Below are 25,180 nucleotides of genomic sequence, written 5' to 3'. Positions count from 1 at the left end.
AAGTTACTTCCGCTACAGGAGGACCTCCTCCTGGCGGTTTTGGAAATGCCACTTATGCTGAAGACATGGTTTTCCTTCTTCCAGTACAACAAGCATTACCAGGAATATATAACTTCATGCTTCTCACGGCTGCTTCCAACAAAGCAGTAACTTTCCAAGCAGTGCTAAGCAGCTGGACCCTCGCTGACAGAACACGGTACCAGAGGCCTGGATGCCCGCATCCGTCCTGCTCAGCGTGGTTTCCTGACCAGGAATCAGCGCGTGTGGAGGCATCTCAGCCTCGCCTGCCGCATCCTGCCCGTGCTTCCATGCTGCTCGCCCCTCCCCTGGCTCCTCAGAGAGGACAGTGAGGTCTGCACCCCGCCCTGGAAGACCAGGCAAGTGCGTCCCCCCATCGCTCTGATCACAGCCCACCCGAGACAGAGACCCTCCAGGGCACCTAGGGAGTGAGTCTGTGCAGCTTCGAGGGCAGCAGCCGGCAGACACTGGGGGTCCAGGCAATTCAGACGCCAGAGGCGCCGGTGCCTACCTTTCCACACTCTGATGGTGCTAGAAAACGTCAAGTAAAAGACCCTATAAAAACGGGTGAGGATTTTTTGTGGTAGATTTCCAAGGGAAAAATGGGAACTCTATTAGATTGGACCTGGCAAGAGGGAAGATCTGACCCTTAGGACCTGTCAGAATTCTAAATTAACCTTCATTTATGCCAGAGTGAATTTAAAATAGGTATATAAACCTCAGTTCACCTATACTCTTCAATGAAAAGCAAGTATGTAAATGAAATAAAATAAGTACTACTGTTGCATAAATAATTTGAATTCGATTACAAACTAAGACATAATAGACTATAGAGGAAAAAGAAGCTTGGATCCTCCCTTAAAATCAATGGGGAGGTTGTAGAGAAAGCTATCTCCTACAAAGAGAAGGAGAAAGTCATTGCCCTCCATCAGGAAAGGAAAATGTGATTTAAGGCTATTGTTGCAGGTAAAGCTTCCATAAAACAGTTTAATGCATCCTTTTTTTATAAATACTCTCTGTGGCTGTGTGCAGAAGATAGTATTAGGATAGGCGTCACTCTTAAAATGATGAAATTGAGTTCAGTGTAAATTTATAGACGATAAAGAAAATAAAAATATGCTCTTGTAAGTCATATGGGACAGAGGAATTTTAAAATCAAGAGAAAGAAAGTCCCTAACCTTCTCAGGTCTGAACTGCTCAGTTTCAGACTCTCTTGGAAAAGGTGAGTATTAACACTCACTTACATTCTATATCCTGTAAATAAAATATCACACGATAAAAAAGTAAAAGCATTCTCTATGGCAGCCACTGGAAAATAATAGATGATTGATAAAAAGATTATTTAACAATAACACTGCTTAAAACATCAAACTATCACACATGATTTGGAGTAGATTTATGGACGATTACTTTTCATGCGAGCGTTTTGTTTTGCTTACTTTTTGAGACTTGTCTCCAGGGAGGACGGCACATCTTTCAGCCCAGAACAGAGCAGACATGGAACAGCACCTTTGCAAGCAAAGGAACCTGGCCTTTCTGTTTTAATTCTATCCTTTTACCAATGAAATATTAACCGACTCGGTGCATGTAATTCAAAGACCACGAAAGCAGTGAAGGGAACAGACAGTAGCAAGAGTCCGTGTCTTTTTAACGACAGGACGTAGCCGTGGGCACGTGATAAGGAAGCATCATTTAGTAATAGTTAAAGGAGAGGAAGAGACCGCTAAGCACCACCTGCAGATTTTCTGTGGAGCGAAGCCAGTGTCGGAAAGCACGCGATGTGTTTACCCACAGTCCTCATTTCCAGACCCCTCTATGGAACGAAGCCAGAGTCTGAACGCGTGCGATGTGTTTACCCACAGTCCTCATTTCCACACCCCTCTATGGAACGAAGTCAGTGTCTGAACGCACGCGATGTGTTTACCCACAGCCCTCATTTCCAGACCCCTCTATGGAACGAAGTCAGTGTCTGAACGCACGCGATGTGTTTACCCATAGTCCTCATTTCCAGACCCCTCTATTTGCTGACACAGCTGACCCCTGGTAGGGCTGCAAATCCATCACCCTATTGCTACTTCTTCCATGGGGACAGCAAGGGGATTCTGCCTAAACAGGGCATTCACGGGAGAGACGGCTGTAGGCAGAGGTTGACCTGGATTTTCAAGCACGTCCTGTGTCAGATGAACAGATATTTGAAGAATAAATGTAGGATTAGTGAAGGTGAAGTTTTAGGAAGATCTACCTTGGTCCGTAAAGGATAGACTGACATGCCAGGAGGTCCCTTCGGCAGAGAAGCCTCCGTGTCAGAGGACACGTGAATTTCAGTCAGCACCGTCCCTCCAGCCAGCGCTCGGTCACCATGGCCACTCCCTTTCCCCTCTGTGATCTGCCCGTGCAGTTACGATTCACATGTTCACAGGAAGTAGACACAGGTTACAGACCCCCAATGGTCAGCCGCACGAAAATCCCCCCAAACTGGGTGCCCGGGGCTCACGGTGCTTCTTCCACTGATGCCAACTGTGGACGTCTTGACCACTTCATCCACCGTTCACAATTTCACATAAAACATCACTTCTGACAAAATAACTCATTTACAGCAAAAAGGTAAAGCGATGCTGGATCCGCTGATCCGATCATGTTCCCGGTAACTAGAGTGATTGTACAATTATCATCCCGAACTGGACAGTTCTGAACTCAAAAGGGGTTTCTGTTGACAGTGTTATGAGGAAATGTGTGATCCAGGACTTTCCAGCCAGGAGGGTGGCCCTGCCTGTCTCTCGCTGGGGATGGTCGAACGCCTAGTGGTGATTCTAGCTGCCCAGACGCGTGGCGCTCCTCTTCGCCTTGGGTGGGCTGATCTTATTCACTTCATTCCTCATTTACACTTCAGCTGCTTTATGAGTGTGGAGGGACGTGTGCCCCCGGGAAAGGCTCCAGCTCACAGCACACTGGGAGATGCGTCGTAGGGGAAACAACAGAGCAGACAAGTCCAGGATATGTAAGCTCTGGGAACCAGAAAATGGACTGGATATTCTCCATGGACTCTCTGAGAATTTAACTAAGGATTTAGACATTTTCTGCAGAAAAATTACATGTAAACAGACTGAAGAAGAAACTTGGTGATATCCAGAGCTTCATGGATCTACTGAGGCCACCATGGATAGCAGCTTCAGAAACCTTGATTTTTGTCAAAAAGGAAAGATGTATCCAGTTGGCTTTTAGTTAAATGACCAATCCATCAAAGTATGTTGTCAATTTTTCCTGCTTCTCAATAGTTAAATTCACTCTGCTGTCAAAGGAAAAAGTGTGTCATCACCATATTATTAATTTATCATTTCATCCAGGTCACAACTAACAATCCAGAGACATACTATGCAGAATTACATGTGGATTTGTGTGTGGAGGGAGATTTGTGATTCAAAACAAACTATTATTTCTGCTCACTGTAAATTTGTATTCTAGATTAGATACTGCATTCATCTTCTTATGATATTCCTTAAGATGTTATTGAAATTCAGCAGCTCTAATCACAAAGTTCGTGATAACAAAAATGTCATGCTTCTTGGCAGTTGCATGATTTCAAAGCAATAACTGAAGAAAAGTTAAAATGATCACGCACGAATATAGCGACCTGCAAGCCACTAACACGCCCCGGAAGTCGGGTGTAAGGAGGACTCCCCGAGTGGGGCCTCCAGCTGCTGACTCCTGCTCGCCCCCGAGCACCCGCTCCCCTCCTTTGCAGAGCTGAATTTCCATGAGCTGAAGCTGGAGGAGAGGGTGACTCAGGACAACCGAAGGGGCCGGGAAGGGACTCTGGGAACCCAGACAGACCCCAACACGGATGCCAGGTGTCGCCAAGTGACAGACACACAACCAGAAGGTGCAGCCCTCTTTCCAAGATCTGTGCACACACAGTTTGACCTTCAATCGATCACTTCCTTCTCCCTTTTTTTGGTTAAAGTCCTTGTTAACACTGCCATTGGCCACGTGGAGGCGGGGATGAGCTTCATGCCCAGGAAGAAGAGAAAAGGGTTTGGTAAAAGCCCAACTCACACCTGCCTCCTGTCACTGGTCAGAAGTGTCTACCTCCTTCCAAGGAGTAACTGTACATCCTATATTCTCGAATAGACTGGAAGCAATTTAGGACAAAGAGGAACATGAACCTGGCAAGTTAAGAAATCAAGGAAGCAAAGATGAACACTGTTCACATCTTCAATAAGAGACCTATTTATTAGGCAACCTAGATCTCCAGCTTCAGAGTAGAATATCTGTGTAAATACCTTATGTTTAATGAATGCAGGAATATTTACATTAGAAGCAAAATTACAGTGATTGGATATGAACTGGCTGTAGAGTCTCAGAAAAAAAATGTTTCTGACCTTTAAACCTCTTCCAAGATGCAATATTCAATGTGCAATGGAATTCAAAGAAGCAAATAAAATATAGTGTTCTGTTCAGAACAACACCGTCCCCAAAATAAAAGAAACAGCACTGTCATGACGAGAGTAGCTGATGCATCTCCCTTCACCTCCATCTGCACTGCTTCCTCCACACGCAGAAAAGAGTTGGAAACAGATAGAATATCCATCTTATGCATTAAAAAAAAGTTGAAAAGAAGATGCCCCGGGGATAGTTGGGATAAAACAGTATAGAAATAGTAATAGCTATTATTTATGAGGCAGATAGCATACACTTGGCACAGAGCAAGGCAGTGAAGGCATATCACCACAGTCCACAAAAAATTACATCAGAAAGGCCTTAGAATGCTCATTTACACAGGAGTAAACTAGTGCTCACATAAGTAAAAAATAATAGTCGCAAGGTCATGCAGCCAGTAAGGGAAAGAATTCAGGTTCAAATCGTTTTCTTTGATCTAAAGTCCATTTTCATTCCACTATTCCCAGAGCTTATCCCATTAGAAACAAGGACATGAAAGGTCCTCTCTCTGCACTGAATGATCCCCTTGGGAGTTGTCATGGCTGAACTGTGCCTGCCCCAAATTCATGTGTTGGGGTCCTACCCCCAGTACCTCAGAATGTGATGATATTTGGAAAGATGGCCTTTAATTAAGGTAAAATGAGATTACATGGGAGGGCTGTAGTCCAACATGGCTGATGCCTTAAAAGAAGAGGAGCTTGGGACGCAGACAGGCACAGAGGGATGACCACGTGAGGACACAGGGAGAAGACAGTGGTCTCCAAGCCAAGGAGAGAGGCCTCGGAGGAAACCAACTTGCGGACACCTTGACCTCAGACTTCCAGCCTCCAGGATTGTAAGATAGTGAATTTCTGTCCTTTAACCCACCTGGTCTGTGGTATTTTGTTATGGCAGCCCACGCAGAATGTTACCCAGAAAATCATCTGGCAGCTGTCACAGAAGGACTAAGATATTCCACGTGAAGTCTATCCTCTCTAAATGTCCCAGGAGACGTCAATATGAACTGATCGCCACGTGTCACGTTGTGATTTTACACCAGTAAGAAGGGTGTAATATTTGGGGAACCCTGCCACCTCCACAGTGCAGGAGCCCGCAAATCTCCCAACACGATTCTTCGTGTCAGAGCACCGGCCCTAACATTCAAGGAATCCCAAAGGCTTATCTGCATAGCAAGAGCCCAGGAATGATCACCTGCTGATTTTTGCTTGAAGTCACAAGCAGGCTTTTGCTGGCTGCACCATTCATGCCTTGGGGCTTTTGTCTTTCTGTGGCACCAGGACAATAGCAGTTGCCCCTAAACGAATAAGGTGAGAGATACTCAACAGAATGTCTTTGGCCCATTAATTTGGTAAGAATGAGCCAATGATTGCTTGAAGCAGAGGTGGAAATTTCCTTGTGCTTAACAACTGCATTTAAAATTATATCTTACTTGTCTCAAATGTCTTTTTTTTTTTCTTTTTTTTTAAAGAGGCTGCCTGAGAGGAGAGGAGAGGAGAGTTCGACTCTCCACCCATCACGTGGGACCAGCTTCTTCTTTTTTTCTTTTTAAATGTATTTATTTATTTATTTATTTATGGCTGTGTTGGGTCTTGGTTTCTGTGCGAGGGCTTTCTCTAGTTGCGGCAAGCGGGGGCCACTCTTCATCGCGGTGCGCGGGCCTCTCACTATCGCGGCCTCTCTTGTTGCGGAGCACAGGCTCCAGACGCGCAGGCTCAGTCGTTGTGGCTCACGGGCCCAGTTGCTCCGCGGCATGTGGGACCTTCCCAGACCAGGGCTCGAACCCGTGTCCCCTGCGTTAGCAGGCAGATTCTCAACCACTGCGCCACCAGGGAAGCCCTCAAATGTCTTAAAAATAAGTGAGATGATAAACCCCACGGCCCGAGCACAGGAAAGCCCACGTGAATGAAAAATGTTGCTGCCGTATCAGTAGACAAAGGATGCTGCAGCCATCAAGCCATCCGCCATCACAGCTGCCCGGACAGTGAGCCCTGAGGATGCCCGCTGCCACGCCCTCAGCCCCTGCAGCGCCCCCTGAAGACGGTGCCCCCTGAGGGCACTCAGGAGGGAAAGCACAGGACACTGGCCCCAGGCAGCTGAGGTGCAGATCAAAGGAACGATTCCAGTGAGCCCAGACTCTTGCATCTTCCCATGCATAGAAAAGTGTTAAATTCATTAACCTGAGATGTCTGGTTTTCTTTAATGAACAGTCATCTTTGATGTTCTGACAGCCTGGTCTTTGCGGCAAAAACCCCTGTAGATCCTGGCTCCCCCCTGATCTCTTCACAGCCGTCCCTCAGCGCTACTGACAGGCTGCGTCCTGGGCTTGAGTCCTCAGTTTTGTCCGCCAAATAAACATCATTCTCAACTTTTAGGCTGTGCATTAGTTTTCAGTCGACACCCACAACGCCTTCTCCACCGGCTCTGGACTCTTAGAGGAACGCACCAGTGGCTGCCGTGAAGGCAGCGGGCGCCCTGAGGCGACAGGAGCCCACGGAGCGGACCGGTCACTTCCCGGGAGGGTTGTCATGGGAACAGCAGGAGTGCGCGGCAGCTGCTAAAGCATCCCTCTTGCCCTGCGTTGCACGCAGTCAGCTCCTCTGACCCGGCCTTTGGCCAGCGACTCTGCCCTGGAGCCGGCGTCGGCGGGACGCCGAGAACCCCGCCCTTTATGCCCTGGTGTAAGAAGCCATCGTCGTGAGGAGAAAACCTGCCTTTGAAGTCTTGGATTTCAACAACCCATCTCCCTGACAGGTCAGGGTAGTAAACGCTGAGTATAAGCATCCAACGTCAGCGCTAAGAGCAGTCACTGCAGGACGGCAGGCCCATCCTCAGACAGCTCCGTCTTCTAACCAAATCCTCACCTGGACAGATGGTTTAACAGTCACAGCATTTCGGGCCCTCACCCCACGACTCCAGCTTTGCCTCGAGAGAAGAGCTCAACCTGACCTAAGACCCGAACGTCAACTCAAGAAGGCAGATTGTTGGTCGGCAGAATTGTTGGAGAGTTGCATTCTGAGACTAGGCAGTATTTGCGAAGAGAGTCAGGCATTGAACCAACGGTTTACTACTCTGGGGAATAGCTGCCTCCTATGCAAAGAAGCGTTTTCTAATTAGAGGGGGACCACTTGGGAGGAGGCTGATGGGGAAAGCATCTGGCAGAGTCTGTGCCACGGAAAAGTAACAGTCTCTGGAATCAGCTGAGTCTAGCCCAGATCCTGACGGTGTCCCTGGCTGCCATGCTAGGCAGCGTGTTTACTTCCCTGAGTCTCAGTCTCCTCACTGCGAGGTGAATCCATAACATCCATCCCATCGAGTGGTTCAGGAGCATTTAAGTAATAGGTCAACATAGGGGGTTTCTGCTTCTGGTAACGGTCAACTACACCCCCATCACGTCAACCTCTTTCAGATAAGGAACGCTGTGGCCTGTGAAGCAGGACTGAAGCCAATTAAGAGACGGTCCCAGAAGGAAGTCAATTTTGAGATTATGCAGGTGTTAGCAGCTTCTGGCAGGAACGAGCTCTCTGCAGGAGGCCCCTTTTGTCTTGTCACTAAACTTAAACCAGCCACCCCCATGCTCTGCTTATCTCAGACCCAAGCACACCTTTCAAATCTCTTGGTCACACAAAGCCTTGCCTAATCTGTTGGTTCTTCCCGTAGATCAAGGAAGTAAAAATGAAGAATAAGTAATTAACAGATGACCAGATCTTTTCCTCAGCTTCCCCTTTCAGGAATCTTGTGAACAAACTGTGAACAAGACAGCATCTAAAGAAAGAGCCAAGGAGTCGACAGCCTGCACACAGTGGGGGATGGCGATGAGTCTGATCTCCTACCTCCACGATTTAACTGAGATTACGTCCCCTCTCTCCCTTTAAAAACGTTCGTGGCCGGGCAGAATCTTCGGAGTTGGTTTTGGGGACACCCAGCCCACCTTCTCCCCAGATTGCTGGCTTTCTGATTAGAAGCAATATTTCCCATTTCTACCAAAACTTACCTTTTGAACATTGAGTTTTGAGCAGCAAGCAGCTGGACCTGAGTTCCGTAACACAGGTATTATATCCTCGGGGAGGGGAGGACATCTATTACTTCCTCCCTAAGATAGTGGCAATTGAAACCTACATACCTGAGCTCCTACTGAGGTTTCCTTCTTTTTTTCCCATCCACTGTGTTCAGAACCTTTTCTTCCCACTTGCTGTGTCCATTCCCGGAGCAGGCACCCCTGGGTATGGCAGAGCTATCTGTTACACAGGTTATGGGTTAACTGTGTCCCCCAAAGATATGTTCAAGCTCTAGTCCCCGTGACTGGGACCCTATTGGAAACAGGGTCTTTGCAGATGTGATCAAGCTAGGATGAGGCTCTACTGGAGGAGGGTGGACGCTGACTCAGTGACCGGTGCCCTGATGAGAAGAGAAGATGGAGGCACACGTGACAGTGGAATGTAGGGCTTGCCATCCTCCATGGGAAGCTGGAAAAGGCAGTAGGGACCTTGCCCCCCTCCTTCAGAGGGAGCTTGGCCCTGCTGCCCCTGGGACTTTGGACTTCTGGCCTCCAGACTGAGAGGGACCATCTCCTGCTGTTTTAAGCCCCCCGTCGGGTGTTCCGTCAGGGCAGCCACAGGAAAGAACACAGTGCTGGCTGTGTGGCAGGTTGGGCCCCGGAGATGCCCAACGTCCAGGTTCAGTCTGGAGGCACCCTGGTGTGACTCGTATACTGCTGGACGGTCCAGGGCTTCCCGGCTTCACCCCTTGGCCCTTCCTGCAGAATGGTGGAGGGCACGATTTGCTGGGCCAGAAACCCCCCTTTACAGCTGGAGCCGCCTTGCAAAGGCCAAAGCAAACAATGTCTCTAAGACTTGTATAAAATCGAGCCCTTGTTGGGTGTCTCTGATCTGATGGCATCTACCCCAGTCCCTGCCTTTGTAGACCCACATCAGCGCCACATGCAGAGGCCAAAGCCCACCTGGCTGAGCCCAAGGTCTGCAAACCACCACAGTTGAAACACCTGCTTGCCCCACCTAGGAGCCCACGGCTAACCTGAGTCCACAGCCGGCCCGAGTCCACAGCCTGGCAGCCCCAATTTTGACACACGAAGGCACAATTGTTACACATGATTTAAACCCTCAAATTCCATTTAAAAATTTCTTAGTATGTCCAGGCAATGCACAAAATGTTGTGAGTTTGACAAAGATCAATAAATATACCGTCTCCTATGTCTGAGACAGAAACATAAATCAACGGAAACAGCACATGGCGATGTGCCCTGTAATCCATGTAGTTACAAACTCCTCCAAGATCCCTGAGGTCAGGAGACACTAACAGAATAGTGAATATATAAATTGAAGATGAGATATTAATTTGTTGTATTTTGTCTATAAAGCTTTTGTCTATAAAGCTCACTGTCCCGTTTTCCCCAGTGTCCAGGTCAATTCCCTCTCTGTCCCCCGCCCGAGTCCCGGACACTGTCCCTTTCTGTCCCCGGGATCCAGGTCACTCTCCCCTATGTTCCTAGGGGTCCAGGTCACTCTCCTGAGCGATACCCCACGCCCCCAGCCCTGGGAGTTGCGGGGGAGGAAGGCAGGGACGCCCACTAGCCCCCAGTCCTCCGAGCTGCCATTTATGAGCGCCCGTCACATAGGAAGAACTAAAACATCCCTCTCGCAGCAGCTCGGCGGGGAAAACAACGCTGGCGGCTACTCGTAATTCCCTTATATTTAACACCACGGAATCTCGCGAGATTTGAACTTGTTACCGGGCACTGGAGATATCGCGAGATGGCAGGGTGCCTGCCGCTTCCGGACACAGCAGTCATCGCGACAAGTGGAGATAACGCGAGAGGACACCAGAGGACTCCTTGACCTATCCGGGCGGGGCGGGGAAGACGAAAAGGTGGTGGTGAGGCTGGGCCTTTCCGGGGGCGATGTCGTCTGCATTCTCAGTCAGCAAGTTCCCCGTCAGCATCCCCGCCGTGATCACGGTAAGTTGCTGCCTCCTTGACAGTTCGGTCGCTGTCGGCAGGGGCCTCTCCAAATTTCCCAGCGTCCGCCGGGGAGGCCGGCGGCACCGGACGGGAGGCGTGCGTGGGGGGGTGCAGGGTCCGGGCCAGTATCTGGGTGGGCGGGGCGGGGCGGGGCGGGGCGGGGCGGGGGAGGGTGCCGGGGCGTGGCGGGGAGGGGCCGGGGCGTGGCGGGGGTCCGGGGCGTGGGGGCGGGACGAGGTGGGAGGACCTTCAGGGCAGGCGGGATGCTGAGGTGCGGGGCGGTCGGGGGTCGGGGGTTTGCGGGGAGAGCTGGGACCTCGTGGCGGCGGGGAGCGGGGAGGTGGGCCGTCCTGGGCTGGGATGGGGGGTCCGGGTGGCGTGGACCCGCTGTGGGCAGAGTGGCGGGGCGCGGGCCGCTCCGCCAGCACCCGTGCCCCCGGGGGACCTGAGCCTCAAGGAGGGGGTCCGAGTACAGGGGTGCGGATGAGCCCACCTCTGGAGTTGAGCAGACATGCGGTCGCAGCACTATCTGGAGTGCAGGGTGTGTGTCACAAAGGCGGGAGAAAACCACGTCTTGCAAGTTTGGGTGGCCCGGATTTCTGAGGCTTTAATCACTGCTCTAAGGAACTGGTAGCTTTGCCTCTGGGGGCGACCGAGTGCATCCCGACCCAGGCACCACTTTCTCATCTCCCCGCGGAGGAGGGTCTTTAGAATCTCCCAGCCTGAAGTGCAGTTCTGTTCGACAAGTAGGAAAGCCTTCAGTCCTGTGTGGGGGCAGCCAGGCACGGCCGGGTGACAGTCCCTGGACGTGGGTGCAGTGGGGGTCCCTGTCCCCCCAGCCCGTGTCCTGTGAGGCCTGGGGCGCTCGGGACGTGCTCAGAGGGGAGGCAGCGTGCAGCCTGGTCCAGTGCAGGGGGACCCTGAGGGGTTTCTGCTGTGTGTCCTCCAGCAGACGGACTGGACGGAGCCCTGGCTCGTGGGGCTGGCTGCCTTCCACGTGCTCTGCGTGCTGCTCACCTGCTTCTCATCGCGGAGCTATAAGCTGCAGGTGGGGCATTTCCTGTGCCTGGGTGAGTACAGTTCCGCGGTGAGTACTTCCAGTGCCTGGGTGAGTACGGCTGTGTGCTGCGGCAGCGCGTGTGCGCGTTCTCTCTGTAGCCCCAGTGATATGTGAATGTACTTGTAAGGCCTCCCAACGCTCCTGTCTTGTGTTCTACTTTGATTGCAGGCCGCTCCCATATTTCACTTGTGGGTACTGTAAAGATAAGGTACATTTTGGATATTGGATTTGAAAGGCGTCTCAAGCACCTGTTGTGTTCCTGGGAGGGTGCTGAATACCAGTTACACAAACGAGAGCTGGGTTTGCCGAAACGCTGAGTCTGTACAAGAGGCTCCTCTGGGGGCTTAGCTGCTCTGCGTGCTCTGGGAGGGAGTGCAAACCAGGAAGGAAAGCTCTGTGGTGCAAAAATAACACACTGCCCGGGTCAGTTTTGAAGGTAAGATCTACAGGGTTTGGAGAAGGAACAGAGCTGTGTGGAATCATTGAGAAAGATTTCACAGAGGAGATAAAGTTATGGTAGGGGCTGTAAAGAGTGAGTAAAATCTCTTTTTCTTTGGGTAAGGAACAGATGTCTGGCCCAGGCCTGGCATCTGGGGCGGAGGCAACGGGTGAGAGCACAGGGGTGACGGACAGAAAGGGTGGGCCAGGTGTCAGAGGAACCACATTCTGACGCTGACCAGTTAGAAGTATGTTCAGGCAGGAAAGGTGGGCCGGGGCCTCAGAGGCTATGCTGGGCTCTTAATCTTGCGGACGTTGGGAAGATGCTGAAGATCTTGCTTGGTAGTTTAACAAAGTCCAAAAACTCATCTTAACTGTCATTTTTCAGTTGGCCTTGTGCAAGGTGGGAACTCCAAACAAGAGGTTGTCTTAGGACAGGCGCGAAGCAGCAAGCCTGCATCACAGAAATAGTCCTGAGGGTCAGGGATGGATGTTACTTCATTTCTTTACGTGAGAGCCCTAGTAAGGAACGCGAGGGGTGAGCAGGACAGATGGGCCCCTGAGCCTCGTAGAGCTGGTGGGGCCCCAGCATACACTGGGTAACCACAGCCCTGCTGCGCATCATGGCAGGAGAGGCAGGAGCACCGTGAAACCCTTGGAGGGGGCTGCACTTAAGTCACTGCCCTGACAGGTAAACTGAGGGGGGAAGGATGCGGGGGAACCAGCCAGGCAGCAGGCGTTCGAGGGCCGGAAGGGACACTCCAAGCCCCGGGAATAATGTGTGCAAAGGCCCTGAGGCAGGAAGCACAAAAAAGGTGATGGCCTCAGCCACAGAGCCTCATGCAAGGAGCCCATACTTGAACAGCTTTGTGAACCTGGGAGCTACGTTTGGGTTTGTTGTTTTCAAGGACGAACAGAGGGTGACTGTTTTAGCGTGGGGCTGATAGATGCTGGTCTAAGTGCGTTTACACATCTGATGGCGCATTTAATTCTCACACCTGCAGAAGATTGGGATGTTATTTGCTGCAGTTTTACAAATGAAGCACAGACTGGTTCACTGCTCCCCAGCTCCCGAGTGGGGCGCGTGGTCGATGCATCACGTTGCCCTCCGGGGAGGTGGGCCCCCCGTGCTCAGGCCTCTCTTTTCCTCTACCGTCTCCTTTCTTTTGCTTCCTTGATGTGCGTCTCCGGGTCCAGTCGTCGAGGGAGTGGTCAAGGACTGCTCCCCCCATTTTACCCCAGGAACCGGAGGGTGTGCACATTTTTACAAGGCTGAGGCTCCTGGTGGCCGTCCTCCCCCTCCTCCACCCCCTCCAGGCCCTGAGCAGCACGTGGTGCTGGGCCAGCCCGCGGTCCTCCCGCCCTGGGTGGGCCCCCTCCCCACGCCCCCAGCGCTCCCCGCGCTCCAGGTGGGACTGTGAGGGCGGCCAGGGCCGTCCCCTCGGCTCCTGTCCCCTCAGGTCGGTGCGCCCTCCGTGTCTTTGCCGCCAGCACCACTGGGGGATCCAGGCAGCCGGAGGGTGGAGGCAGGTGGCCTTCAGCTCCGGTCTCAGGGCCCTCGGGTGCCACTGCCGGCCTTGCACCCGACGGTGACCTGCGGGGCAGGGAGGTCGGCAGACGGCGCAGTGCGGCCACGGTGGCGTCGGGGCAGGAAGCCTGGTCCCCGCGGCGCTGCCCCGCTGAGGGCTGGCCTGGTCTGACCGAGACCACCGGCCTCGTGTGTCACCTTGGGTTTCCTTTCTGTGTAATGTTCCCTCACGTTATGTGTGAAATAGAAGTTACGTCTCATCCAGCGTGGCGTTGTTCTGTCACGTTTACGTTACGTAGCACGTTGTGAAGGATGTGTAAGGCGGTGGCGGTGGGCTGGTCCCCTGACTTCTCACGTGGGCTTGCTCTCTTCTCAGTGACCTTAGTCTACTGCGCGGAGTACATCAATGAAGCGGTGGCAGTGAACTGGAGGTGAGCGGCCCGGGCACGCGGACCCTGCGTGACACCGTCCCCGTCAGCGGCAGAGCACACTGGGAGGCCCCCAGCCTCCTTCACGATGAGCCTTGGACGGTGACCACCGTCCGGTCTCCTCGGTCACCGTGGGCCCTGGAGGCCCCCCCCACCCCAAAACAGAAGCGCTCTAGTCCGTGACGGGGAGACTGAGATCCACCCACGATTTACTTGGTCCTGAAAACGCTGGTTCCCCGGTTTCCGGGACACCGGCCATTCTGTCCTCACCCGCGTGTCCTTTCCTGCTCACACACCCGGGCAAGCCACTCCGTGTCCAGTGAGCGCTGTAGAGTTGACCCTTCCCCTTGGCCCCCCTTCCAGAGCCGCCCCCAGGCCTTCTCCTCCCTCGGGGGCCGCAGCTTCTCCTTCTGGACCTCGCAGGTCAGGCAGGAACCCTCGGGAGGCTGGAACGAGTGGGGAGGGGAGTGCCGCTGTCCCCCTGTGTCCCCGCAACCCGGGGGACGACGTGGCCCGATCAGCACCCCGCCTCCCGGCTCTGCCTTCGGCACCCGGACCGCACGGGCCTCAGAGCAGAGTGACAGCCGTGCCCCGGCCGCCGTGCCCTCCTGGCGGCTTCAGGCCCCTGTCGTTCGGTCAGGAGCCCGCCCTCGGCCCCCCGCACGACCCGGCCCCCGCTTTGTCTCTTCCGCTTCTAATTAAGACGCACATGCTGAGCACCCCGCGCTGGGCTCTGTTCACTGTGGCCCCAGGGCGATGACTGTCGCTGAGTCAGTGACGTAAAGTTCACGTCCTGCGCCGCCACCGAGCGGGACGCTGGGGGCAGCCTGGCCCGGCCACGCCGTGTCCCCCTCTCCGGGGGCTCGGCCTGAGCTTGCATGGGGGCCGCAATGCCCCTGGAGGGCCTGGGGGTCGTCCCCCACGGGGTTAGGAGGGTCGCCTCGTAAAGGGACTGAGGTCGCCATCGTGTGTAGGCGGGGCTGTGCGCCCACCTCGTCCTCCTGTGTGGAGGGGCTCCTGAGACAGAGTATCACGAGAACGCCGTGTTGTGACGCCCCGTAATCTTTAAATCTTTCTTGAAACAGGTTGTTCTCGAAATACCAGTATTTCGACTCGAGGGGCATGTTCATCTCCATAGTGTTCTCGGCGCCACTGCTGCTCAACGCCCTGGCCATCGTGGTACGTGCGTGACAGAGCTCCAGGCCTCCGTCCTCCCCACACGGCGCGTGTCCACTTCTGACGGCGTCTCTGCACGGTTCTTCCCAGGTCCTGTGGGTGCGCAAGACCCTGACCGAGATGACCGAGCTGAGGACCCTGCAGGAGAGGCGGAGGGCGAGGAGCAGACCCAAGGAGGAGTGACGGCTCGGAGCCGGCCCTGCGTGAGCATCCTTCAGACCCCGTCCGCTCCTGGAACGCACCTAGACCAGCTTCTAGGACAGAGTTTACCGCACGTCCACCAGGGCCCTCGCCGGGGCTGCAGGGGCTCCCGTCTCTCCAGTTAAGTTGTAAGCAGACGGAGCCGCGCACGCCGCCACGCGTCCACAGCACTCCTGCGACCGTGTGAGCTACCAGACGTCCATCCACGTGGGGACGGTGACTGAGTGAGGGACAGTGCCATCCACGCGTGGGCACCTCCGTCACCCCATCACCCCCATCAACCCCCATCACCTCCATCACCCCTATCATCCCCGTCACCTCCTATCACCTCCATCACCCCGTCACCTCCGTCACCCCCGTCACCTCCTATCACCTCCATCACCTCCATCACCCCCCGTCGCCCCCCGTCACCTCCATCACCCCACATCACCTCCATCACCCCCCGTCACCTCCATCACCCCCCATCACCTCCATCACCCCCCGTCACCTCCATCACCCTCCATCACCTCCATCACCCCCTGTCACCTCCCATCACCCTCATCACCCCCATCATCTCCTATCACCTCCATCACCCCTGTCACCTCCATCACCCGTCACCTCCATCACCCTGTGTCACCTCGTGTCACTCCGTGTCACCTCCATCACCCCCGTCACCTCCCATCACCCCGTCATCCCCATCACCTCCGTCACCCTGTCATCCCCGTCAACCCCCATCACCCCCATCATCTCCTATCACCTCCATCACCCCTGTCACCTCCATCACCCCCGTCACCTCCGTCACCCCGTGTCACCTCGTGTCACCCTGGTTTGCACAGCGGTGGCCTCTCCGTGTGGTGCTGCCACAGGACAGAACACGAGGGGCTGCCTTGCCTTTCATCCAGTTAGAGATGTGATGACACTCGGAGGCCCCGGGTCGGGATCCACGGAAGCAGTGGCTGGATGAGCCCCTTGAGTTGTTTTCTGGAAGGAAAGTTACAAGTAAACACAGTCAACATTCTGTCAACACCTGTTTCAACTAACAGATTTTTTTTATGGCAAATACAAAGATTGATTATATTCCTATGTTCCACCTTCTTTTTACCCTTTGGGTGTCCTGGGACGTGACGCTGTTGGTTTATCGGAGCAGGTGCACTATTTCCCTGTGATGTCTGCTCTGTAAACCAGCGTCTGTGCAGGACGCTCGTGGTCTTGTCACACGTGGAGCTGCAGCTGGAGGGTGACAGGTGAGCAGAGCCCCTGTCTGAACACACAGTGTTCCGTAAAGAGGCTGCTGTTGGCTCCTGATTCGGGTTTAAGAAAATACTTTGTGAACAGTTACCATAATTTTCACAAGATAAGTGAAATACATTCTTCAGATTTCAAAAAGAAAAGAAAATCTGTTCATATGAAAGCTTTTATATTTAGAAGCTCAAAAGGTGACACTTTGACAGATTATGAAATTAAATCTTGAAATCCAGATATATAAAGTTTTTCTAGGTAGTTGTAAACTCTCAGTAGAGAAATTATTTCCTGAATTTTGACATTAGTTGTAGAAGTGAGTAGGTAGAACTTCCTAGATAAAGCTACTGGAGATCTTATCCTGAAATTTTTTCCAGTCCCTCCTTGATGTCTTAAACTTCTGTATTGAATGTTTTAAAAATCGGCTTAAAAAACAGCATCTCATGTGAAGTCAGATTTTAAATTTCTTGTACCTGGCAGCATGCCTCATTGTGCATTTCTGGAAATTTCCACTTCAGGGTGTCTAATGGTCTCATGGCTTCAGAAGAGTCCACTGCATCCCGAGTGATTTCCTCGGAGAGCAGGGCCGAGCTGGCCGGTTCCCTGTGAGCGCGGTGCCCTGGGAGCACGGGTATGGTGGGAGGGGCTGAGGGCGGGAGGCTGGTCCCCTCCAGCTGTGCGGTTGGGCCAGGGCCCAGGGGACAGAATGCATGGATAGGAACATCCTGGCCTCGGCCACACAAGCCAAGGAGGTTCTGGGGCATTTTCACTGTCCATAATTATTTGGGCTCTCTTAATATGGGACTGTCTGACTGGATCTCAGTTTTCCTGTGACAGTAGTGTAATAACATTGTTAACTTTGCATAAATATGGCGTTAATGGCATATCAACCTAAAGACATGATGTGGGCCTTTTTGTTCACTGGCGTGTGCAATTTTTTTGGAACAGTTTTATTTTCACAAACAGACTATTTTTTAACTTTTTAGTAAGTTCACATTCAGTGGCTAATTCAGTGTTAACAAATATTTCTCTGTCCTCCTGCTTGGGGAAATCCTACAAGCCAGAAGTGTCTCCAGAGGGTTTGGGGTGTATGAGCCTTGCTGCGTGGGGCTTGACAGGAGGGGTTCACAGGGGGCCTCCTGGTCCGTTGAAGGAAAGCATATCCCCATTCCTGGTTTCCTGCGGTCCCTTCTCACCCCAAAGCTTTAGCAAAAGGGGGTGGATTTGGAGCCAGAGAAGGATGCCCGGTGACGTTGTTTGGGCATCTGATGGAAGTTTGTGTAAGTAAATGAAACAGACCACAAAACATTTACACATCAGCTAACATCTACATGAAATAAATAAGCAAAACTGTAAAGATGACAGTGTGTTTGTGACTGTTTTGAACTAACTGCATGTCACTTGGCTGTCACCTTCTGCTGGCATCCTTACAATCTCAGCAGGCGTCCATGAAGGGATGTCAGGGCCACGGTCTCTTCCTGAGGGGTTCGCTTGCTGAGAATTGTGGTGTAAACCGCAGAAAATAGAAGGTGTTACCGTGAAGTTAATCAAGATAAGCTTTTTGCTCTTTAAATTGTGCTCTGCAAGTTGTTACTGACGTCATAGTTATCAAACCAAAATAGTAAATTCAGTTTATGTGAAATCAGATTTGAGTGTTAAAGTTACATGCATTTCATAGTAAAAGTTGCAAAGTTGAAAAAAGTTGTAAATTCAGACAATTTATATTTTGACAGTATAAACATTTATCCAAGAATCTCTCAAGACATACTTGGTATGTAATTCAAAGGTCTAAAGTTTTGAAATACATTGAGTAGAAATTGGTGGGATTCTGTTCCCTTTCCTGCAGCGTAGCATCCAGCCTCAGTCATCACCTCACTTCCTTTTGTAGCTGATCGCCTGCTTAGGTTGGGCTAGTGACCAGGGGACCTATCTCCGCAGCCAAGGGGTGTGTGTGTGTGACAGATGCAGAGCGTCCTCTGTTTACTCCCTGGAGTCTCCGTCTGGAGCAGAATAACTGACACTGAAAACGGTCAGAGATTGGAAGTTCAGGTGCAGACAGGATGGGTTTCTGTGTTTGCAGAGCTGTCACATCCGCACCCTGGGGTCTCCACACCGTCCTGGGAGTTTTAATAGCCCTGTTCCACAGCAAATTAAAATACACAATTATATTCCAGAACAGGAGCCACAGAAAATTGTTGTGGAGTTCCACGCATTAGTGCACGTGATTGTAACGATTAACGTGTTCATGAAAAACTTCTCGGGAGTCACGTGTGTGTGTGTGACGTGGGTGCAGGGAGGGTGCTTCCCGTGCTAAGTCTCAGCCCCGCGGAGGCGCCCTGGGAGTAGCTCCTTTTGTAAGATCCCATCTCCTGCACGAAGAGTTCCCAGGGTCCCAGGGGTTTGCTTAGAAGTGTACAGCGTCGCTCCCTGGGAGACAAGACCCCGGTGGGAAGGGGTCTGCCTCGCGTATTTAATAAGATCGCTGTAAGGACCAAAGCATCCGACACGTGTCAGATCTCCCTGCTCTGCTCTTGCTGGGCTGGTGGTAACACGGGGTTTATCTAACGTCAGAATCGCCTGGAGCCCCTGGGAGCTGTGAAGCCTCAGCTCTCCCCAGGCGCCCAGCAGGAGGACGCGGACAGGTGACCACAGGGCCAGGAGGCTTCTCTGGGCAGCTCGCAGGCGGAGCCCGACCTCCGCCGGTTCCACCGCGCTATTAATCCGTTTCTCAGCCTCCGCTCGTGTTGGCACATGCGACCCCCAGGGGGCGCTAACGCACCGTGTCACCGCCCGAGGCTGAGTCCAGGCCAGGCGGCCTTGCCTCTAGGAGTGTGACGTCTGCTGTCTGGGCTGAGGGCGCCGAGCGGGCCCAGGGGCTCTGAGTCCCTTTCTTCACGCGAACTAGGTTAACAGCGTCCAGACTACGTCGTGGCCCACGCACACGTGCACACAGGCACACGCAGGCGTCTGGAGGTCAGGAACTCGCCCTCCTGTGACACGAGGGGACACCGCCCGGCCGTAGCAGCCCGGCCCCCGTCCCTCCCGGTCAGTCAATAAGCACATTTGCTCGTGAACTGTCTTCTAGTTTCAAGGCTGCTCTGCAGACAGATTGAGCCAAGGAAAGGGGTGCCGTGGCTGCTACAGGGGAGCCTGTGGTCACCGCCCAGTAGCCCCCGAGGATGTGGCAGCAGCAAGTTCACCCCTCACCGCGCAGCCGGGCCCCGAGGCTGCGAACGCGGGCTCCAGGTCTGCCGGGTCCCGGGGCCCCGCGGTGGTGGGTGTGAGCGGGAAGCTGATGGAGTCCCGGGCGTCTGCCTGGCCTGAGGGCCCGACCCTCCGTCCTCAGGTGGAGGGGGGGCCCGCCTCCCCCCAGAGTCCCTGCGTCCGTCACAGGCCGGCGCTGAGTCCAGCACGACCGGCCTCAGAGTCCCAGAGCATCAGATGGGGGCTTCGTCCCTGAATCCCCAGCTCTGAGCGCCCGCTCTGCCCCTGAGTGGGACCAGCCTGCTGTCTGCTTCCGTCTCGGCAGCTGTTTACACGTGTTCTGCCTGACCTTGGATGCCTGTGTCGTCACGACACAGCAGGGACAGACCCTCTGGAAACGCGGCCTCACGTGGGGGCGGCAGGATGGCCGGCAGTCCCGGGTCCCACGAGTTGCTTTTAAACGTGTTGCAGCAAACGGATGCTTCTGTTTCCACAGTTAACATTTACGTTTATGTTTCAAAGTACAGTTCTCAGTCTAGAGATGCCAACATGTTTTCCCTACATTTTCTACAGTAAAACTAGAAGGAAGGCTAATAACTGGAATGGAATCTACGTGGATTGCAAGCAACAGTGAAGGCCGAGATACTCGGTACCTGTGACGTCCACCGGGGGCGCTGGGCATCCAACCTGAACCGTGGTTTCCTGAGACGAGCAGGAATTCAGGGAGCGGGTCCCAGAGCGCAGGCCCGGCCCGCTGTTCTAGCTGGTGAGAGAAGCTGAGGTCGTGGGCTCGGGGCTGCAGACCCGCCAACTCCCCGTCGTCTTAGTTGCCCAGGAGTTTTCACAGCAGTGACAGGCCAGGTGATTTATGACCAACCCGAAAAGAGAAGATGTGATCCGGAATTTTCCCAAGATTCAGCCTCAAAAACAATAAGAAGGTAAAGGTTGGTTTGGTTGTTTGTGTCACAATAAAAGGGCTAGAACTTCGGAGTTTACATGTAAATTGATGTAGGAAACAAGCCAAACTGCAATTTTAGGAGAAGACAAAGCTTTTCCATGAGAACACATGAAAGGTTAGCTTGTCTTTGCTTTTTTTCACTTATTGGCTTGCCTGTGTTTTTTTGCTTGTTTCAGAGTCTTTGTTGAAAACATCAGCACTTTTAAGAAGACATCTTCATCTATTGCTCAGGCGGCTGGCGCTCCCCAGCCCTTGAAGACGGCCCGCCGTTTCTGGAAGCTCCTGGCCGTACCACTGCAGCCTCTCCTTCAGGACCCTCGGCGGGTCCACGCCGGGGTCTCAGGGGGACCCGCAGAGCTCAGAGTGGGGACCGCTTTGCCACGTCAGCAGAGCTGCCCGCTGGCCCAGCCCCCTCGGGCCTCGGGGCCTGTCTGCCCGTCACCAGGGACATGCTGGGGGCTCCCGGGACATCACCTGCCTCCGCAACCAGACCCCGCCCACAGGCCTTGGTCCTCGAAAGCCTCCGCTGTCCCGCCCGGGGCTCCCTACTTTGTCCTAACCAAGGACGGCCCCCCGCGAGGCCGCCCCCCCAAGAGGGGCACACCCCGTCTCAGGAGCCGCTTGGTCTCAGACCCGTCAGTTCCCTCCTCGGACGGTCCGGCTGCCCTAAGATCATCTCCCTTCAAATACCGGCCTGCTCTGGGAGCGCCGTCACATCGTTGGAATGCCGCCTCCACCCCCGTGGGCCCTTCGCCCCCGGCCTCGCTCTCACGCCAGGCACTAAATTCCGCCACCTCGCCGCCTCGGGGCCTCAGCAGCTGGACTACAGGCCTTTACAGTTTTCCCATCCACTTCCTCTCAAGTCCCGGCTGGAGACACACGTACCCAAGCCTCCAGGGCGAAGCGTCAGAGACCCAGGACGGCGCCGGCCCGGAGGAGAGGATGCGGTAGAGGCTTGTGCCCTGAGCCGTCCCGGGGGCAGTGGTGCCCTTCTCCAAGCAGCTCAGCTGACACGCAGCTCTCACTTGTGCTGCAACGGTTGTGGAGAATTTTGCAGAGAAATTACAGGAAATAATTCAAGTTTTAGCAACTGTCTTAGTTTTCTCTGCAGAACAAACACCGCAGTGTAACCGCTGAAAACAGGGCCGGGCTCTCCTCTCAGGTCTCAAGGCTGAAGTCGCAGCCCGGCTGTGCCTCGTCCGGGCCATGGGGTCCCCTGCCGAGTGCACGGGGCTGTCAGCAGATTCTGGGTCCCCGGCCTCACCTGCTGCCTCCTCAGGTCTCCCTGGGGACTCTCCTGATGAGGTCAGGCCGCCCCGGGGTATCCCCCAGATGGATCAGGACCCTTCCTTGGTTCTGCAAACCCCTTCGCAGGCCCAGGCAGCCTCATCCCGAGGGCGGTGGGCTGGCCCGGGGAAGGGGTCTGGGGCCGGGTCAGGTCCCCCGCCACTGACCCTCCTTCGATTCAAGTGGAAATCATAACTGTCATTGTATTTGGCTTGCTTTTCAGAAAATTAAATGGCAGTTTTTGGAAACGTTTCTGACTTCAAGGTTTACGTGCCCTGTGGTTTAGGAGCGTAGCTAGCATTTTTAGCGCATTTCTGCCAAGTTCAACTCTGAAGAAGAAATCCCACTTACAGTCAAGTAAGCCATGGCTTGCAGTAGAATAGCTGTAGGGAAACACGGTGTGCCCTGTAGGTAATGTTTCTTTCCTTGCATCTCCTAACTGTGGCGGCCTGGAGGAGGCAGGCTCCCGTGCAGCGCCCGTGCCTGAGCCGGGCACCCACAGTGCCTGCTACTCCCCTGAAGCCCAGATGCTCAAGGCCCCGCGTCCAGGAAGGGGCAGAACCAGGGGCTCCTGGCTGAGGACGCTTCTGGGCGGGGTGTTGCCTGTGTCTGTAAGAAGGTGGATGCTGGCGAGAAGGGGTGCTGAGGGGTCTCGGGCGGGAGAAGCAGCGTCAGGGAAGAGGCCACATGAGGAGGCCTGGAGGGCGGTTCACCCACAAGCCTGCACGACCCCAGCCGAGGGCGCCCCGCGGCACCAGGCTCGTTGCAGGCGTCCCCTCGTGAGGAGCCCGAGGCCAGAACGCTGTCCACCCTGAGTCGGGGGTGTGGCCAGGGCTGACCCGTGGCCTAGGAGCTCTGGGACGGTCCCCACGAGGAGAAATGAGGCGCCAGCCCCATTTCCTGCCGGCACAGTTGTTGCTGCCCTCGGGTCGGGCCGCTACGTGGCTGTCCCGCCTCCATGGACACCTCACGGAGGCCCCCGGGGGCACTGCGTCGGGCCACCCATGCAGGGTCCCAGAGGGCGTTAACAGCCCAGGTTCTGGCTCATTTGTGAACTGGCTCTGAACCCCACAGGCACTAAGTCTGCATCTTCCAATGGCATCTCTTCACTTCGCCTTGTTTTACATCATTTTGCATGAAATCCCTTTAACAACCAGCAAAGCCTTTCCTTGCACATCCAGAAAAAGTCTCACCATCAAAGGCTCATGGGGGGAAGCTCCGGACCTTGGGACCTGAGGGGGTCTCAGGCCCCCGGTGACGTTCCTCTTGCTGTTCTCATCCTGCCTGCCTACAAGTCCGTGGAGAGTCCAGCAGGCCTGGCACACGGCAGACCCCAAAATGCTTCTTGAACTGAGAAAAGCGTTGGTTATTTAGTTCAACCCTGGTTTTCCGTAGATGCTGCCGGGTTCTTTGTTGGGAGCAGTTTGAAGGGAACAGAACCGGCTCACGTGGTCCCTTGGTACCAGATGGAGGGGGTAGTGGACCCCTGAGAAGCTAAACGCACTGCAGTCCCAGGGCCAGAGCGTAACCAGGTGTTAAATCTGGACTCTGCAGAGTCATCTTTTCATGTCAGCCCACGGCAGGGGGGCTGCAGAATTCCATCACAGCCTCTCGAAAGGAAAACAGGCCCGTAAGTTCCATTTGTCAACCCCCTTTAAAAACCACGTCTGTTAAGCGGCCCGAACGTGCTGTCATGTGGCATTAATTTAGAGCATCGAGCTCTGTAATTGACCTGCGCTTTATCACACGGCCTGACAACGGCCACCCCCCTGAGCTGCAAATATTTTAGAATCCATTCCAGAAAATCACTCCCCAGATTCTGGTTACAACTGCTATTGATTTGATTGCATCACCGGAGTAAACAGAATAGTCTGAATACTTCATAAGTTTCCCATGGTTTGGTATCACAGGAACCCCTAATTGGGCTTGTAGCAGGAAAGGCTGGTAAGAAGCAGTGTTGGGAAACTGTCCTCTCTGCGGACGGTTCCCCAGAAGACGCAGATCTCCTGGGAGTGCACGGTCCGTCAGGATGGCCACCAGTCGGGATCAGAGACGCCTCCAGGCCCCGGGGGGCCGGTTGTGCAGGATGACGCCCCGGGTGCAGAGTCTGGCCTTTGCGGGAGGGGGTCAAGTCACTCCCCTGGACCGTCTTGCGATCCTGATCTAGAGGAAGAAGGCCCGGCCCCCCACTGCCGATGCTGGTCCTGAAGCCGGGCTGTCACTCACGGTGACCTCGCCTGGACTCGCAGAAGATCCCAGGGCCCCAGCCAGGCGGGGAGCTGCATTTCAGCCCCACCAGAGCCCTCGTGTGGGCCTGAGGAAGGGCACCGGCCACGCTGCCCCTTGGGGGTCCTTGGGGTCCCTGCAGCCTTGGGGTGTTCGCACCACCTCCAAGGGCTTCCCTCCCCCCTCACCTGCCCCGGGTCAGCTCAGCCATCTCTCCTGGCTTTCGGTCCACCAGATGTCAAGGGCTCTGCACTTCTGATTTTTAGAGAACATCCTGTCCTTTGATTAGAGTGAAATTTCGTGCATTCCTGACCCAATTATTCCTGCCCCCCACCACGTTGGCATCTTTCAAGGAAGGCCCTGGCACTCAGGCCGCATGCGATTCCTTCCCCTGGAGAATGTGAGCTGGACTTAGTGAAGGGCTTCCAGTGATAAGGACATGGCAGAGCCATGGGGTCACTTCCAAGACTGTGAACATTTCCTGCTCTGGGGGAACAAGCCGCCAGGTTGGAGAGGCCAGTGTAGCGGGAAACCAAGGACGACCCCTGACCCGCCATCCTCGAGGAACTGAGTCCTGAGAGCGGTTGCTGGCATGACCAGTGACTGTAGTCCCTGCTGCCCTGTGGCTGCAGCCGAGGACCCACTGAGCCTGGACCCTGAGCACAGAGACGTGGTCAAGGCAGTAACTCCCAGGACAGTGCAGACTGCAGACGGGGGTCACCAAGGCCCCCAGGGAGACACCTTCTTGTCTCAGGGCCCCTGCAGACCCCACAGCGACGACCTGCACCGTCCACCCTTGGCTTCTCTGCCACCAGCTCGTCCGTGGCCAGCACCGCCACCCGTGACAGTGGCCTCGATGTCTGGCACGTGGCAGCCACTCCCACACGTGGAGGAGGGCTGGCGGCCCATGGGGGAGGGCGGTGGCACCAACATCCTGGGGTTTGACGCTGGTTTTGGCTGTGCAGCCTCTTCTTTCTAAAACGGCCTAAAGTCTACCAACTATGAGTAAACTTCCTGTTTTGTTTTT

At 54.1% G+C, this 25,180-nt stretch overlaps 2 protein-coding genes and 1 long non-coding RNA gene across 5 annotated transcripts; 2 read left to right on the top strand and 1 right to left on the bottom strand.

Moving 5' to 3' along the window:
- Positions 1-10,310: 10,310 nt before the first annotated feature.
- LOC309663117 (transmembrane protein 18-like) lies at positions 10,311-15,290 on the top strand. Of its 2 annotated transcripts, none has more exons than XM_082466539.1 (5): positions 10,311-10,426; positions 11,382-11,499; positions 13,832-13,886; positions 14,969-15,062; positions 15,150-15,290. In XM_082466539.1, the coding sequence occupies exons 1-5, from the start codon at positions 10,370-10,372 to the stop codon at positions 15,240-15,242; spliced, it is 417 nt and encodes a 138-aa protein (XP_082322665.1). In that variant the 5' UTR covers positions 10,311-10,369; the 3' UTR covers positions 15,243-15,290. The 2 variants fall into 2 exon arrangements, with proteins under 2 accessions (XP_082322665.1, XP_082322664.1); XM_082466538.1 differs by having other exon boundaries at positions 11,379-11,499.
- Positions 15,291-15,610: 320 nt separating this feature from the next.
- On the bottom strand, positions 15,611-16,042 carry LOC309663118. 2 transcript variants are annotated; one of them, XR_014265115.1, is made up of 3 exons: positions 15,915-16,042; positions 15,748-15,785; positions 15,611-15,642 (listed from the first exon to the last, which is right to left on the bottom strand). It is a non-coding gene; the product is annotated as an uncharacterized lncRNA (long non-coding RNA). The 2 variants fall into 2 exon arrangements; XR_014265116.1 differs by having other exon boundaries at positions 15,627-15,642; positions 15,729-15,785.
- Positions 16,043-19,657: 3,615 nt separating this feature from the next.
- On the top strand, positions 19,658-21,944 carry LOC309662259 (uncharacterized protein; the record flags this gene model as incomplete). Its single annotated transcript, XM_082464721.1, has 3 exons — positions 19,658-19,724; positions 20,464-20,620; positions 20,817-21,944. The coding sequence occupies 3 exons, from the start codon at positions 19,658-19,660 to the stop codon at positions 21,589-21,591; spliced, it is 999 nt and encodes a 332-aa protein (XP_082320847.1). The 3' UTR covers positions 21,592-21,944.
- Between the last annotated feature and the right edge of the window lie 3,236 nt (positions 21,945-25,180).

Source organism: Balaenoptera physalus, assembly GCF_965194825.1.
Source record: "Balaenoptera physalus genome assembly, chromosome: 6".
NCBI lineage: Eukaryota > Metazoa > Chordata > Mammalia > Artiodactyla > Balaenopteridae > Balaenoptera > Balaenoptera physalus.
The sequence above is the reverse complement of the archived record's forward strand: the minus strand, read 5'-3'. Positions and strand labels throughout refer to the sequence as shown.